The 17,388-nt window shown below is 36.4% G+C and overlaps 1 protein-coding gene across 1 annotated transcript; it reads right to left on the reverse strand.

The window, feature by feature from the left end:
• Positions 1-15,631: 15,631 nt before the first annotated feature.
• LOC139116386 (zinc finger protein 596-like) lies at positions 15,632-17,182 on the reverse strand. The gene has a single exon (XM_070679023.1). It carries the CDS (start codon positions 17,180-17,182, stop codon positions 15,632-15,634), a length of 1,551 nt encoding a protein of 516 aa, XP_070535124.1.
• Between the last annotated feature and the right edge of the window lie 206 nt (positions 17,183-17,388).

Raw genomic sequence — 17,388 nt, forward strand, 5'->3', positions numbered from 1 at the left:
GAAATGTCATGATTTAATATTTAACTGTGACTTCAGAATATTCTTTAAAGCGTAAATAGGAAATAAAGTTTTCAACGATTTAAAAAAGTCTAAGATTCACGTAGAATATCACGCAACAAGTGCAATGAGTGCTGATTTAACAAAAAAATGAAGTATCTTCAAGTTAAAATGAAACGTACACAAAAACACAAGAACATAAAAAAACACTACTACCACTTGGAGAAATAAAACAAAAGATAAAAAAAATGAACCACATTTGGCTTGACTGTGAGAAAAGACAAAAAATCATTATATAAGAATCAAACAGACAAAACATGTTATGGACACAGAAAAATATTTACGTAATTAAGAAAATTACAAAGTACTACTAACATCTCATAAAAAAACTATTATGGATTATTTAAAATATATCATGTACCGCCAGCCGCTTTGACAGTACAGGGAGAAAATCAGAGAAAAGAAGCGACATTGATGTCCCAGACAAAAGTGGGCATCATCTTCTCAAAAACCATTTAAAAAGACACGCACACACGCAAATACAAAAAACGCGTGGGCCCCTTGAGGGAAAAACAAACAGAACACGCAAGAGAAAACCAGATATGAACTGAATATGCTCACGTGTTTTACAACAGGTTCATTAATAGTAGTACGCTTCACAGAACAATTAGATATATGTTATCACTATATGTAGCAGGTTTTTTTCAACTTCGCACAGTACTCTCAGAGTTTAATCACTAATTACAAAACTTTATTTAATATGCAAATGAGCTGTTCATTAATTTGACACTGCTCAATGCTTTATGGGACAATTAGATATCCATCAGATCAACATTTGTAGCACGTTTTATTTAATTTAATGAATTAATGCTATAATTTTAGAGTAAAGTCACTAATTATAAAAATCATTAAATATGCAAATAAACCCTAAATTAACTTGACACTGTTTAATGATTCATAACACAATTAAATATTTATTAAATCAATATCTGCAGCACGTTTCACAAAATTTTGATGCCGAAATTTCAGAGTTATATACCTAATTACAAAGTTTATTAAATATGGAAATGAACCCTTAATTAACTTTACACTACTAAATGCTTTACAATTCAGTTAGATATCTGTCGTGTCAGTATGTGCAGCAGTTTTCATCACATTTGATACAGTTATTTCGGAGTTATATGACTTATTTTAAGACTTCATGAAATATGCAAATAAGCTAATTATTAACTTGACACTGCTCAATGCTTCTCAGTACAATTGGATATTTATCAGATCAACATCTGTAGCAAGTTTCATCAAATTTAACGCTGTAATTTTGGAGTAATATCACTAATTACAAAATTCATTAAATATGCAAATGAACACTTAATTAACTTCACACAACTAAATGCTCGACACCACAATTGGATATATGTCGGATCAGTATCTGCAGCAGATTTCATCACATTTGGCGCAGTTATTTTGGAGTTATATCACTAATTACAAAACTTCATAAAATATGCAAATGACCTATTTGTTAACTTGACACTGCCAAATGCTTCTCAGTACAATTAGATATTTATCAAAACAATATCTGTACCCAATTTCACTGACTTGGGTGCCGTAATTTCAGAGTTATATACCTAATTACAAAGTTCATTAAATATGCAAATGAACCCTTAAATAATTTCACACAACTAAATGCTCTACACTACAGTTAGATATCAGTCGGATCAGTATCTGCAGCCGATTCATCACATTTGATGAAGTTATATCGGAGTTATACGACTAATTACAAACCTTCATAATATGTGCAAATGAACTATTTATTAAATTGACACTGCGTAATGCTTCTAAGTATAATTAGATATATATCAGATCAATATTTGTTGCAAGTATCATCAAGTTTGGTGCAGGAATTTCAGAGTTATCTCACTAATAACAAAAGTTCATTAGATTGAACTAGATTGTCATCTGTGAAAAGTTTCATGAAATTTTGTGCAGTACTTCTTGATATATGTCTACACTGTCATTACCGTCTCCATGGGGAAACCATTGTACGGAAAAAACGATATTGCATAACTTCATTAATATGCAAGCCACACTAAACCAAAATCTAATCAGTTCTTGCAATTAGCATATGGTACCTGTGTACAAAATCTGACTTGAATCTGTTCAGGCGTTTATGAGTTCTTGTGTAAACAGACAGACAGACACACACGACAGACACACACACACACACTAAAACACACACACACACAATAGAAACTGCACTTAAGCGTTAGAGAGGACTGTTTCACTCAAAAAACTCTCGAAAGTTTTTTGACAATTCTAATTTTGAGTGGAATCCCTGTCATTTCTATGGAGCAACGCGAAATTCTCGACATGCACAATAAGACTGCACTTAAGCGTTAGAGAGACAAACTTCGTTTATTCTAATCATATCACAGATTTCTGTGTGACAGGAAATGTGATGATCGATTTAATTTGATATCAGCGACAGTAGGATATGAACTACAGTATTCAAAGGGGTCGAATACTGCTAAAAATATGGGGAAATATTCCAAGAGTATGGTATAATGTAACATATTCGGTTTTATCCCGCCGTAAAGCCGTGATTCGATCAGCCGCTGGAGCTCGCTAGTCTTAAAAATGTGGAGACGAATCTGGACTATTTGTCAAAATAAAAAAATAAAATTTTTCTCTGGTCGGCGTTTGATTTCTTAGTATTTTTAAAAACTTTCATAATGAGAACGTCCCTCTTAACCGAGAGTTTAAATGAAACATATTTACTTTGCTCACTGTTCACTTTACCCAAAGGGGAATGAAATCTGAATATCTCGTGGTTGTTATTAGAAAAAATTAATCTAACGCATAGGTTTTACATATCTCGAATGATTAATGACGTTGTTGTTATTAAGACTGTATCGCAGTAGGGGGTTATTCGACCTTCACGTGTCGTTTATCGATACGTTACGACGTCTAGTTAATGAAAAACAAGCCCCGAGACGGAATATAAGTTGTAAGCCTGATGAGAGAATGTTTGCCTTACTTTCGCGCTAGTTCCGTTTCCTCGAGTACCATAAATGTCCGCCAGCTGGTGCATAGCGGTGGCTGAGTGGATAAGATGCAGCGCTTAAGCTCGCGTAATGTCACCGAGTCCAAGGTACTGGGTACGAATCCCAGTGGCGTATATTAGATCTAACGGCCTCGTTGTCTAGGTAACGGGTCGTTGTATTCAGAGAAGATTACGTGATATTTTATACTTTACACTTTTACATCAAATTTTATCTTTTCTGGAACGTTTAACGACCGATCGATCGACTTTATCGGGGTCTAAATGTGTGATATTTAAACAAATTTTTTTACTCGATGATATTAGGCAGTTGAGACGTTTTACTTTTAGCATTGTTCTCCTAAGAGTGATCGCTAGCAAACTTTAAATACGAATCTTTTTAATAATTACGACGTTCGTTGAAAGAATGACTCTTTATTACTACGGAATTAAATCGATCAAAACTGTTACCCCGTGCGGCGTCGAGGAGGAAGCTGCACAACAGACCATCGCTGTTCGTGAGCTCTTGTAATCACATTGCTCTCACGAAGGATGCTACGTGTTAAGGAGCATGTTTTGAGCTGTAAATTTAGGCGAAGGCGTTACAGTGTCGAATTCAGTTCGACAGAAGCTTTATAGACGATTCTTCACAACACTTGTCTCGCTTCGACATACCACTCTCTGTTTTAACTCGAATGGGTCACTCACCATGCCAAGCGTGGGCACAATTGAGGAGGAAGATGACACTGGGGTTACGATACGAGCCCGCAGGAAATCCCGCTGATTTTGGCCAAGGCCGGGTTCGAACCCGCGACCTTTTAGCGATTCCAAACGCTCTGTGTCATAGCCATCGGGGCTCGCGGTAAGCGAGGCTTAAAAATGCAATAGGAATCTTGAGTATTTCGTCGAAATAGAGAATTTCGATTATTGTATTGCAGTAGTGGGTTATTCGACCTTCCCGTGTCGTTTATCGACACGTTACGACGTCTAGTTAATGAAAAACAAGCCCCGAGACGGAATATAAGGCGTAAGTCTGAGAGAATGTTTGCCTTACTTTCGCGCTAGTTCCGTTTCCTCTAGTACCGCAAATTTGCGCCAGAGTAGTCGCCTCGAGCAGACATACTCACGAGCGTCTAAAACGACGGCTCAAGTCGCGTCGTATAGGTTTTACATATCTCGAATGATTAATGAGGCTATTATTAAGAAAAAAATATTCGTAGGCCTATATTAGATTTAACGGACTCGTTGTCTAGGTAACGATCAGAAATACTCACAAATGATCATTCCCCAAAGCAACCCAACCCTGCTAGCATGGATCTAACCAGCGCAAATTAGCACGACTGATTTGTTTTGGTAAACCCACCCCCAGACGTGCCCGGACACGTTTAAATGAAACGTCCAATTGGATCCTCTCAAAATGTCACGCATAACTGATTACTGGGAATATATTAGATTTCTTTACACTACACGTCCGTGGATTATTCGAACGGTTCTAGTCGAAGTATGTACACCGTTTACTTCATACAAAAAACTACGAAAAAATGTAAAACTGACGAGACTTCTTATCGAGTAAAATGTCGACCTTTTTCGCGTATATTATTCGAATTCAGAACTCAAATAATATACGCGAAAAAAAAAATCCACAGTTTACTATACAACAAAAAAAAACTGGCTAGAACCAGTCTGACGTTCCATTCGAATGGTCACCGATCAGTCGAATGGAACGCGTGACCCAGAAATCCCCCTTCCCCCCCCCCCCCCCGAATAATCCCTTCACGAATATTCGTAATATAAAACTTGACGAATAACTATCCGCCTCGAATGTGGGTGCTATATTTGACTACTTATGTTGAGTCCTCATACTTTCTGGAGGGCTCACGTCCGGGGAGTGGGACGTTAAAAGGGCTTCCGTGTGCCTGGCATATCACAGGGCACGTTTGAAGATCCTACTGGTAGGAGGGACCTCTGCGTTCGCGTGTTCACCCTTGGGTGATCCCCGAATACCATGTAGACCAGTCATGTAAATTTACAACATTCATGACATAGCTCAAAAAGAAATTATCTATCTGGCCCTTGGACCTTCCATACTTTACCCAAAATCCAAATTATCTTACATCTGATCCTACCTTCCAAACTAATCCAGTCTTATAATCATTGAAACTTTTCCCACTTTCAAGACCCGGTTTGGTCTCAACAGAGACGTAAAGGTGGTCGTTAAAATCAATCAATCATAGCGACTGCTCCAAGATGCTGTTTATTCAAATGTATGCAGAGAGGCTGTACAAAATAATTGCTTATCTGACAGAAGCCATACATTTTTTGGGGTGCTTGACCGAATTATTATAATTGTCACCCAGATACTGTTTAAAGTTCATCTGTCCTTGTGCTTTGATGCTCCAGCTACATGTAGGGGCCATTTTCACTATGTAGCCTAAGCATGTCGAATTGTATTTTGGAGTTATTCTCATCTGTTAATTTTGAAAACGGGTATGGAAAACATTCTTGGGCTTTAGAGTTGGTGTTTTGAAGTAAATTAAATCCACCGACAAATCAGCCTATTTATGTAAATTTGCAATAAACTCAGTCTTGGTATCATAAACCATGAGGTGCAGCATACGTACTACATACTGCTTTTCAGCATTTTTCCTAAACACCCTTACTTTATTGTCAGTCGTTTGCTAAGTTTCTTAATGTAACGAATTTTGGTGACAAATAATGCGTTGGAAATGAGTAAATTGGTGTCCCGAGATTGAACATATTTATGTCCACTTCTGTTAAATTTCAACTAGAGAGAAACAAGACTGAACGCTCCATTTCCCATCCACAATGACCAGATATAAATACCCAGGTATAATAAAACTTCCTTGCTGTAATGGTTTGAGCCTTGTCCGGTCTTTCTAGCAATAGTCGCGGTGAATGTTTGGGCTCGGAATATTGTTGATTTGATATAAGGTATGTTTGGAAATTGATTATGATTTGGACATTATTAACATTCCTACATGTGTACCGTATGTATAATAAGGTGAAATTTGTAAATTTCTGAAGCTATATATATATATAGAGAGAGAGAGAGAGAGAGAGAGAGAGAGAGAGAGAGAGAGAGAGAGAGACATAGTATTCATAAGTATGCGAACACTTTTGACAGTGTCGGACAAATAGCTGTTGAAAAAATTCTAGTTTTCATTTCTTGAAAACTTGGTATTCCTCCCTATCAGTTCTTTATAACCCAGGCTACAAGATAAGAAACCAGTCCTAGATATCAAATCTCTTCATAAATAGTCATAAATGTCCATTATGGTGATATAGTACCCTGCTTCGCATCGGGCATTATATGGTTTTTCGGGCAATTTATAAGCGGGCCGTTGTATGAAATACCGTACATTATCTACTACATTTGATTTACATAATGTGAATCTCACGTTTGTATTCAAATATTAAATGTTTCAGAGGGAAATCAAATCACCACTTTTCGCTGACCATATCCTTATATCAGTGTAATCTAATTTGATCATATTGCTTTGCATTTTATTTGCATCTCCACTCTTCAAATGTGTGACATATTTTGTGATTCAATCATCTCTCCAACTGTGTATAGTAACGTTTTTCCTTGCGCCACTTTTTGCAGAATCATGGTGTCTTGTCGTTTCCAAGTAGCGGTCAATTGCCCGGAGATAAAAGGCATAAAGATCGTGGGTGAGGCTACCAAGAAAGACTATGAATTGCATGAAACTTCTAAACTCAAATTAACGGCTAAAGAAGGGGATAACGACGACATCGTCCTAGTTCCGGTGAGCGGCATTTTGTGGATAGAATGCGGTGTAGGTTGTAACTTCAAGCTGCAAGTGTACGTGCTTGAGGGGACGGAGCGCCAGAAGCATATCGGGGAAATCTGCGGCATGATAGACCTTCCAGCCAGCGGCACTGGTATGTTGGAAATAACCAAGAACACAACGAAGATTCCTATTAAGATTGAGTATTTGGGCAAAGGCGGCGAATACAATGCTCACCAGTACAAAATGTCAGTGAGCACCCAGCTCGGGAAACACGGCTGCAAGACGGCAACTCTCATCACGGAGGACGGGAGGCTCAACAAAGTTGAGAATATGGGGTGGAATGCGGCCGAGTTTGCCCAGGAAACCGTCAAGGGTATTTTCAAATAATAGTAGTAAGAAATAATTACCAAAGCGAGGGCCTACCTACTAGAGGTTACGAATCAAAATAAAATTTTTGAACAATTTTCACTTCATATTATTAACATAATATTTGTCTATTGTAAATTCGCATCTACTCATCCTTCCTTCCAAGGAAAAAGACTGAAAATGACAGCTCCTCTTCCGGGTCTTATTCCTCCTCAGATTCTGATTCTTCCTCCTCAGATTCTGGATGACGAATGACACTTCAAACGACTAAAGACGGCATTGTGAATCTTTCATTAAGCGACTTATTTTTAAAAAAGTAATTATGAATTGATAATACATTAAATACTTACTTGTTATTGTCTCGATATTACCATCTTACATACTAGTTGTAGATGCACATTATTTTAAAGAAATTAGGTTTGAACATTTTGATATTAAAATATCGAGATTTTATTAATGATCTATTTCAAGTTAATCTACATGTTCTAATTTCGAATATAATCTGACTTGGCAGCGCTGTTTTTTCAGGTGCAAATGTATGGAATAATATTCCAGTTCATATTAGACAAATTGTCTCACTGTACAAATTTAGACAATATCTCAAACCCAATCTTTTGTATGGAATTTGATTGGTTCTGTGACAGCTATGTAGCTTTTGTTTGATAGACACCTTTGCATGTTTTCCATACTTTTTTGTTTTTGTTTGTTGTTTGTTTGTAAATTATTTTTTATTTCTTAAATGTATTCATTCTGTGAGCCCTCGTTATGTATTTTTTCACCACAATTTTCACATGTCGGGGTTCAGGCTCGACTAGCTACCAGCTATATCCTGTTTCCCTTTTGCCCAGATCGTTTTTGACTTATTCAAACTTGTTGCTGTCTTTGATATTGTATGTAACTTTTCTGGGTAATAAATATTGTATTGGTTATTGGTTTATAGCTGACTGCAATTGCTGTGTTTGAAACACAGTTATAGCAGTACTGCTATCTGACTGCTAATGACTGTGATTCAGCCTTTCCTGTACCCTCCATTCGTAGTTACTGCAATTGCTGTGTATGAAACACAGTTATAGCAGTACTGTTATCTGACTGCAAATGATTGGGACTGAGCCTGTCCTCTACCCTCCATTCACAGCTACTGCAATTACTGTGTATGAAACACAGTGATACCAGTAAGTATAGCTGACTGCAATTGCTGTGTTTGAAACACAGTTATAGCAGTACTGCTATCTGACTGCTAATGACTGTGATTCAGCCTTTCCTGTACCCTCCATTCGTAGTTACTGCAATTGCTGTGTATGAAACACAGTTATAGCAGTAGTGCTATCTGGCTGCTAATGACTTGGACTGAGCCTGTCCTCTACCTTCCATTTACAGCTACTGCGATTATTCACAAGAAACTCAACATGAGCCAGCTGTCTTTATATTAGAAAGGGACTGATTTAGAGTTGAATTAATTTCAGCAAGCTTATTCATTTTTGGCTCATTCAATTCAGATATTTCATATTTTCAAGGTAATAAAGAAGTAATCTTTGTGACTTGGATGCTGTTTTCTCTGACTCAGATATGATGCAACTGGCATCCATTCAAATCAATGTGTACCAAGGCAAATATTAAATGTGTTGTTATGGTTACATACTGTACATGTACACTTCATTGAGATACCAAATACTGTGGATAGCCTATCATTGATGTCTTGAGAAGCCATCGATTATGCTAAATAATGGCCTCTTCTAATTTACATACACAAAATGGCTATCCATGTCAAAGGTCGGTAAGTGATGAATACTCATATCAATCTTGTAAGAGTATAACCTCTTTGCCAGCTAGACATTGTGGTATGTTGTTTCATCTCTGAAGCACACAGTCAGTTTGAACGGGAAATCATCGGTAATACTGTTAGTGGTGTTCTATTTTGTGGTACATTGTTCAAATAAAAAGATGCCAAGCACTTAATCTTTTTGAAAAAATGTCTAGAATTATTGCTCTCTATTTTGATATTCACTTTGCAATTGAAGTGAAGTACTGCTTGACTGGGTGCATGGCAATCTTCAGGACTCAGTGAAGTAATGTCTCTATCCAACTGATTTTCTATTGTGTATTTTCTTGTTTATCGTGATTGCAATGTTTCAGGCAGTTGTTTTTCACAGCAGCTTTCCAGGATTCTTGATAACAATAGACATGATAAAGGTTAAAAATCAGGTTGTATATAGGGCCTAGTTTACAATCATCAATATTTATCTGAGTCAGGTGTTATTGTTTTATGTGTACCATTGAGAATCATTAAAGAATAGACAGGTGTAATTTGATGGTAAAGCACTCATGGGGACAAGATTTATCCCTCTAGGACCAGTAATTTCATTCATCAAACAGACATACTTGATTGTTGGAGAGAAAAGTATGAGAAGCATTAACTGATGAATAGCATCACTTGAAATGAATCTTGTTTGCCAAATCGTGTCAAGCCCCGAGTTCATATGTAGGAATTTGCCATTTAGCTTCTGAATATTTGAGTGATTAGATTGTTGGTAATTGCTGAGTATGATAACGATGATAATGATGATGATGATGATGATGATGATGATGATGATGATGATGATGATGATGATGATGATGATGATGATGATAATGATTCAGTTGGTAGTGATAGGTTTTACTTTTCTCCTTAGATTTTCCTTTGAAATTAAGAAGTTTTCCCAGTTTAATATTTGGAACGAGTTGGTAAATTTATCATTATAAATAACACAAAAATTTGAAATCCATTTGTGCCAGATAAAGTTTAATATTGAAATTACTATTAAGAAGATAAAATATTTATGCCATTTTTGTTTGGTTATCAATTAAACCTAATATTGACAACAACTTGAAAGCTCTCTTCAAGTTTTTGCCGCAAGTATTAAAGTGAGTCAAAATTTTCACACCTACTGGCATACATGCTCTTAAACTTTAATGCCTGTGAGCTTAATGAGTGTCAACTGAGTTCCAAGTAGAGGGCGCAAGCCAATATCCAGTCAGCATAACAAAAATTCCAATGACCTGGTTAAAACTTTGCAAAGAGATGGGAGTCTAGAGTGAAGTAACTTTATGAAGAATGTGACTTTTACATTGGAAGATACTATCTGCAAAATTTCCTGAATCCAAGTGGATCCTTTAGGATTGTATTGATTTGTACAACTTCTTGGCTTCCCTTCTGTGACTGCTTTAACATGTTTGAACATGTTTGTAGAATTCACCTGCACAGATATGATATGTGTTGACATGTATACCGTACTAGCACTCCATTTATTACAAAACAGATCATCAGGTACTCAGCCAGTCAGGGTTTTTTATCTTTGCCAATCTTCACACTATATTTCCAAGAGATTGGCCAGGTAAATGTGAAAAATTGTTCTTCAGCATCACCACTTCTCTCCTTTTGCGTTTTTTTTTAAATTTTGTTTTCAAAATTCTATCAAATCAATCGTATATACGTCCACATTACAATTTTTTGTTGTGTTGAATTAATAACGGTGTTCTTTTTGCTCTAGTACATACTGAATATCTCTCATTTTGTTGGACAGTTTCCGTTCCATGACATAGCTTGTAGTACTGACCAAACATTTTTTTTTCTTCCTTCTCATATAAACCTTTTCCCCAGTCGGTCAGATTTCAAAGTAAGTCTCGTGCACAAATGGGGAAAATTGAAACCGATTGACTGTTTTTTAAGACTACTCAAACTGCACTTACAGTGTACATTATAACTATCATACAAATCTGGTTCTTGGAAAATGTTGAATGACAGATATGATTGTACAGATGATATGAGATGAAAATAAGAGGTATTGACGGCCCAACATATTACTATCACTTCCCATTAGTCATAGTACATAGCTGGCTATGTAGTATAGTGTCACTCACAGAACTGGCTGTCAAGGGGGCACCTGCAGGGCTTCCTGAATTATCAGGCTTGCTTACGTCATCATCCCTTTTAAGTTATAATCATAACGTGATGCCATTGGTTTTCTAAAATGCTTTTACAAAAGGAAATTAAAAGGCTGCAGGAAAGAATATCCATTTCCTGAGTGAGTACATGTACCGCTATTATCAAATTATTACAAGTGGTTTTTGGAAAATTGAAATTTTATATTTCATGTTTGTTTGCATGATAATCATTATTCTTACTGCTATTTTAAGGTAAAGGGCGACGAATTCGGACGCGCACACGCTTTAGAACGTTTCTGCGCAGATTTAACTCCAGCTTGTCGCAAATGGGTTATTTTGTAGCGCTTGTATTTAACATCACCTGTCATTGTTGAAATTGCGCTTTTACTTAATTTTTTGACCCAGTGTCTTAGAAATACATGTGACCTATAACCTTGTCATATTTTGACCCCCTAGGAAGCTGGTTTTTATTCAATATGAGCGAAAAATTAACATTTCTCTTCCATTTATATGGCGCAAATTACCCATTCACCTGGAGATATTGTAAAAAGTAGCGTGGTGACACCCTTTTATTAAAGTGTAAACTAAATGGTATTATGTCAGGAGTTTATTCGCCAAGTTTGGTCAAAATGACACCATTCAAAGCGACAGGAAAAAAGTTCGAAAATTATGTAGTGATATAATTTCGATATCGTCACTTTGTAATTGATACTTATGTTAAAATTTCTTCACAAACATCATGAAAACTATACATTCGATAGATATGGATCTTAAGTCTTGGTATTTATTAAATTAACTCATTTGCTAAGCGTTTTATAATTGCTTTCTTTAGTTTCAGTAAATTATATCATTTTTATTTATTTCTAACGACGCCATTTTCACGTCCGTTTCCATGGAAACGAGCGTGGTGACCCCCATTTTTTATTTCATTTTTGCACTTGCAAAACTTCCAAGAATATTTGTGTAGTATTGCTTGGATCGAAGTCCCAGGATCGAAATGCGATGCCGAACCTCACTAGTGGTTCAACGAATGGAAGGTCTGATATACCAAATCGGCGAAAAGTCTAAATTCACCAAAACAATCCCACCCTCAAAAATAATAACATCGGTCGGTCAAAAATACCTTTGAAGATAAAATCTTTACTCAGGTACATGTATTATATTTGACTGATACATGCAAAAATTTAGGCGAAAATTTACTGTCAGGCAACTTTATAGTACTACTACCATAGGGGAGCCAAGAAAAAACAAAACAAAACAAGCATACAAACAGAAAACCAAATAAATAATCAAATAAACAAAAAATATACAAAAATACAAACAAGCATACAAATACATTTAAATAATAAACAAACATACGTACAAACAGAAACAAATAGATAAACCAACGAACAGACAATATCATCGAACATTGAATAAATAACACATACAAATGCAAATGTATACACACACGCACATAATATAGATTACACACACAGATATATATATATATATATATATATATATATATATATATATATATATATATATATATATATATATATATATATATATATATATATATATATATATATACACACACACACACACACAATGTATGTGTGTGTGAGTGTAAGAGACAACGGTATATTGAAACAATATTGAAATGATTGACCGAACAGCTCATGCAACATATTCAAGTTTCAACATGTGACAGCAGTACCTATATACCTTTGAATTCACTGAAATACAAATTTGTATCATGCACCACAGTCCACTGAATGGTCTGTGAGCAACAGTGTTGACAACTGGAGCTCTTCTCAATGGTCTGCTATGCCAAAAAAAATTGTGCTCGCTTGTATAGCACAGCTGAAAATACAATTTTTACGCTCCACAACATGTAATTGGCTGCACATAATCAATGGTGGAATAGTGCATCCTAGATGAAATACTGCTATATCTCTTGTTTCAAATTTTTGTTGATGCAAGAGTTCAATTCAATTCAATTACTTTATTGTCCACAAATACATGTAGAAATTTGCCTTTGGACCCATCAAATACAAATTAAAATAGTAGTACAAATAGCAAGAGCATTCTATAAAAGGGACACTATAGTACAGTGAAAAGTTTTAAAAAACAAAGAAAATAGCGATATCGATACAAAAATTGAAACAGAAACAACTACTGGAAGTTTAAAACAACTACATGGAGTTTGAGTTTTAAAAATTGACACTGCTGATGAAAGAAATGGTTTTAGTTGAAGATGTGTTTCTTTGCACGAAGGACCCGATAACGTCTCCCTGATGGGAGTTTCTGGAAGTAACTATGAAGAGGGTGGTCAGAATCATTGACAGTGTTGTACGCTTTCCTTTTCACTGCCAGATGGTGAAGGTTTATGAGGGAATTTTGACGACAGCCAATAATTTTTTCTACAATCTTCGCAATGCAATACCTCAGTTTTTTTGACACTCAACTTGTCATACAACAAAATAATATTATAGGTTAAAACACTCTCAATGAGGATCTGTACAACCCCAGTTGTATAATATTTTGACCCACATTGTACGATTTGAGTTTCCTGAGAGGGTATAATCTTTGTTGGGACTTTTTCACTGTATAGTCAGTATTTTCATTGAACGTGCGTTTCATCTTGAAATAAACCTAGGTATTTAAAACATAAAACGACTTCATCGTCGATTGTGACAGGAGTAATATCCGGGCAAAACTTTATGACCACAAATAAGCTCTAAAGTAACTCAACAACAGCCATGTCATCAGCAAATTTAAACAAACAAGATATTGCAGTTTTACACTTCATGTTAAATGTGTTAAATAGAAAATAGAGTAGGTGATAACGCACAACCTTATGGAGCACTGACATTCAGTACAATTTCCTCTAACATGTGGCCATGAGTTGCCAAACTTTGGACAGCAAGTCTTGTCAAGCTCTCAAACATTTAATGCATATTTAAACTATTTATCATGAACCAGTAAATGTCTCTTCACTTTTGCAGGAGATTTGAATCCTTTACCGCACACATGGCAATGATGAGGTTTTTCTGATGAATGGATGTTCCATCGATGACTGTTCAAATTATTTGTACATCTGAATGATTTTCCACAGTGTTCACATTGGTAAGGCCGTTCACCTGTGTGAACACGTTTGTGGATGGCCATGTACTTTTGTTCAGGAAAGGATTTCCCACAGATATCACACAAATACAGTTTTACCTTAGCATGTACTCTTTGGTGTGTTAAGAGATTACCTTTCTGTGTAAATATCTTATCACATTCAGAGCATGACCAGGGTTTCAAAGTAGTGTCACCACTGTGGTATACTACTCGGTGTTTTTCAGCTGAGTATTAGACTTGAAACACTTATGACAGACAGGACAACTGTACGGTTTGATACTTGAATGAGTACGAAAATGCTTTTCAAGGGTTCCTTTTCTATTAAAAACTTTCCCGCATTCTTCACAGGGATAGGGCCTCTCATATTTGTGGCGTTTCAAATGCCCATCTAAGCTTTCTTTCCTTCCAAAAGTTTTGCCACACACATCACACGAATACAATTCTTCAACGCTCCCACATTCTTTACAACTCAATGGCTGTTGAGAATGCATTTTCTTTTTGTGCCATGAAAGCTTATTCTTGCTGTCAAAAATTACTTTGCAATTTACACAGGGGTAATCTCTTAACTTATGCACTTTCTGTCTGTGCTGATACAGTTCATCTTTTGTGGGGAATACTTCATTACACAATTTACACTGCTCCAGGACTGCATGCATCTTTGTGATGTGAAGTTGTAAACTCAAAGTTTTATTGAAACTCTCATCACATTCTGGGCATTTGTACATTTTTTCAGTGGTGCGGGATGTTTCTTTATGTTTCGACAAGTCAACTTTAACTGATGTCTTCCTTTCATGCATGTTCATGTGTGCAACATATCTGGCATTCACATGAAAAACTTTATTGCAGATTTTACTCTCAATGGATTTCTCTAATCTGTGCCTCTTCATATGGCCTTCATAGCTTTCCTTCCGGCAAAACCATTTCTAACATTTCTCACACTGATAGTTTAAATCTTGATCATGCGTCTCTCTGTGCTTCTTCAATGATTTGTAATCATTAAATTCTTCACCACATTCTCCACAGTTCCACACCCTTTTCTCATGTTTCCTATATCTGTGATCCTTAAGTAATTTCTTGTAGTGAATGACTTTTCACAAATCTGGCATTTGAATGGTCTCCTATTTTCATGTATGTTCATGTGCTCAACATAGCTGGCTTTCAAACGGAAAATTTTGTTGCAGATTTCACATTCAATGGATTTCTCTAATTTGTGCCTCCTCATGTGGCCCTCATAGCTATCCTTCCGGCCAAACCATTTGTTACACTTCTCACACTGATACTTTAAAACTTCATCATGTGTCTCTCTATGTTCCTTCAGAGATTCATAATCACTAAATGCTGCACCACATTCTCCACAGTTCCATACCCTTCGCTCATGTATCTTATATCTGTGCTCCTTGAGGTATGCCCTTGTAGTAAATGACTTTTAACAAATCGGACATTTAAATGGTCTCCTACTTTCATGCATGTTCATGTGTGCTACATAGCTGGCATTCACATGAAAAACTTTGTTGCAGATTTTACACTCAATGGATTTCTGTCTTCTGTGCCTCTTCATGTGGCCCTTGTAGCTATTGTTCCGGCCAAACCATTTCTTACATTTCTCACACTGATACTTTAAATCTTGATCATGTGTCTCTCTGTGCTCCTTCAATGACTTGTAATCATCAAATGCTGCAACACATTCTCCACAGTTCCAAACCTTTCTTTCATGTATCCTATATTTGTGATCCCTTAGTAACCTATTTAGAGTGAATGACCTTTTGCAAAGCTGACACTGGTGCTGGTTTGGATGTTTGTCCTTTACATGTTTCCTCAGCTGCAACCTTGAGCAGAGAGTTTCCTTGCATAAAAGACAGCAGAGGTTATCTTGCCTTGAGCTACGTGTATGCTTAGCAATTTGATGATGTCTTAAAAGACTACTGCTTGAAAATCTCACTTTGCACACTCTGCATGACAGATAACCACCGGTCGAACCATGAACTTTCTTTTTATGAAGTTTCAGTGTACAATATAGCTTGAAATCTTTCTCGCAGACATCACACTGATGCAGAATCTGTCTTATCCATGTATTGGCTGATTGTTCAGTGAAAATTTCTTGTGGACCAATGATAGATGTTGTACTATGTTCTTTTGTTTGCTGATGACTCTTATTATGAACTGAAAGATGGTCCTGCAGAAGACCTTTGCTTCCAAACTCACATTTGCATTCAGTACACAAATATTTGTGTTTCTCATCACAGTCACTGCTACTATGACCTAGAATTACATCACCATGCTCTCGATTTCTGTGTTTCTGAAGCAGATGATTCCTTGGAAAACTTTCTCCACAAAATTCACATTTGAATGATATAAACTCTTTCTCTTTGATGACCTTCGACTTTTCCTTTTCAGCATGTTCATTCTGGTCAGTGTGAAATATGGTGTTGTGGACCACAGCATCAGAATGATTGATATTGCCATTTAAGTCAGCATATTTCTCCCCTAATAAACTTTGATCATTCTGAATGGGACTTTGTGGTAAATTCATATCTGCAACAGAGCTACCTGTATCATAAAGGTGAGGGCAAAATAAATTCGCAGGAGTCAAGGTTTTTACTACATCAGCCATGTTGCCCCTTTCATCGTTCCCGAAAACAATCATATCATTACTCCCTGTTAAAAGTTCTGGAACATCTGTTTCCTCCTGTTCTTCGTTTTCTATCTTACATTTGACTTCTTTTATATCAGGCTCTCTATGTTTATTGGTCCACGCACTTCCTTCATTAGCCATATCTTCCTCATCCAGGTCATCATCATCATCATTCCCATCACTACCACTATCAAATACATCAGCGTCATCACTACCTACAGTGATATGTCTGTCTTCATCATGTGCATATTTCAACAACTTGCTAGCATCACGTTTGCTTCCACATTGCAGCCCTTGTCTAGTGTCTACCGATATCTGGTCAGCTTCACTTGTACAGTGTTGCATGGGTTCACCTGCCCATTCATTCCTTCTACAGCTAGTAGGTAATGTGTAAACAGCCTTGTTCGGACAATCATATGCACTGTAAAACTTCTCCTGGCACTGTGCACAGCCAGTGGCAAGCTCCTCAATTTTCAGTTCACTTGATACTTTCAGCAATTGCTCAACATTTTGCAAGGAAATGGTTACTTTACCGGTACGGTGTATATGAA

The sequence above is a fragment of the Ptychodera flava genome, chromosome 17, assembly GCF_041260155.1.
Source record: "Ptychodera flava strain L36383 chromosome 17, AS_Pfla_20210202, whole genome shotgun sequence".
Classification (NCBI taxonomy): domain Eukaryota; kingdom Metazoa; phylum Hemichordata; class Enteropneusta; family Ptychoderidae; genus Ptychodera; species Ptychodera flava.

Bases quoted from the DNA above. Each gene is read 5' to 3' on its own strand.
- LOC139116386 (XM_070679023.1), bottom strand. From the start codon at position 17,182: ATGCAACACTGTACAAGTGAAGCTGACCAGATATCGGTAGACACTAGA.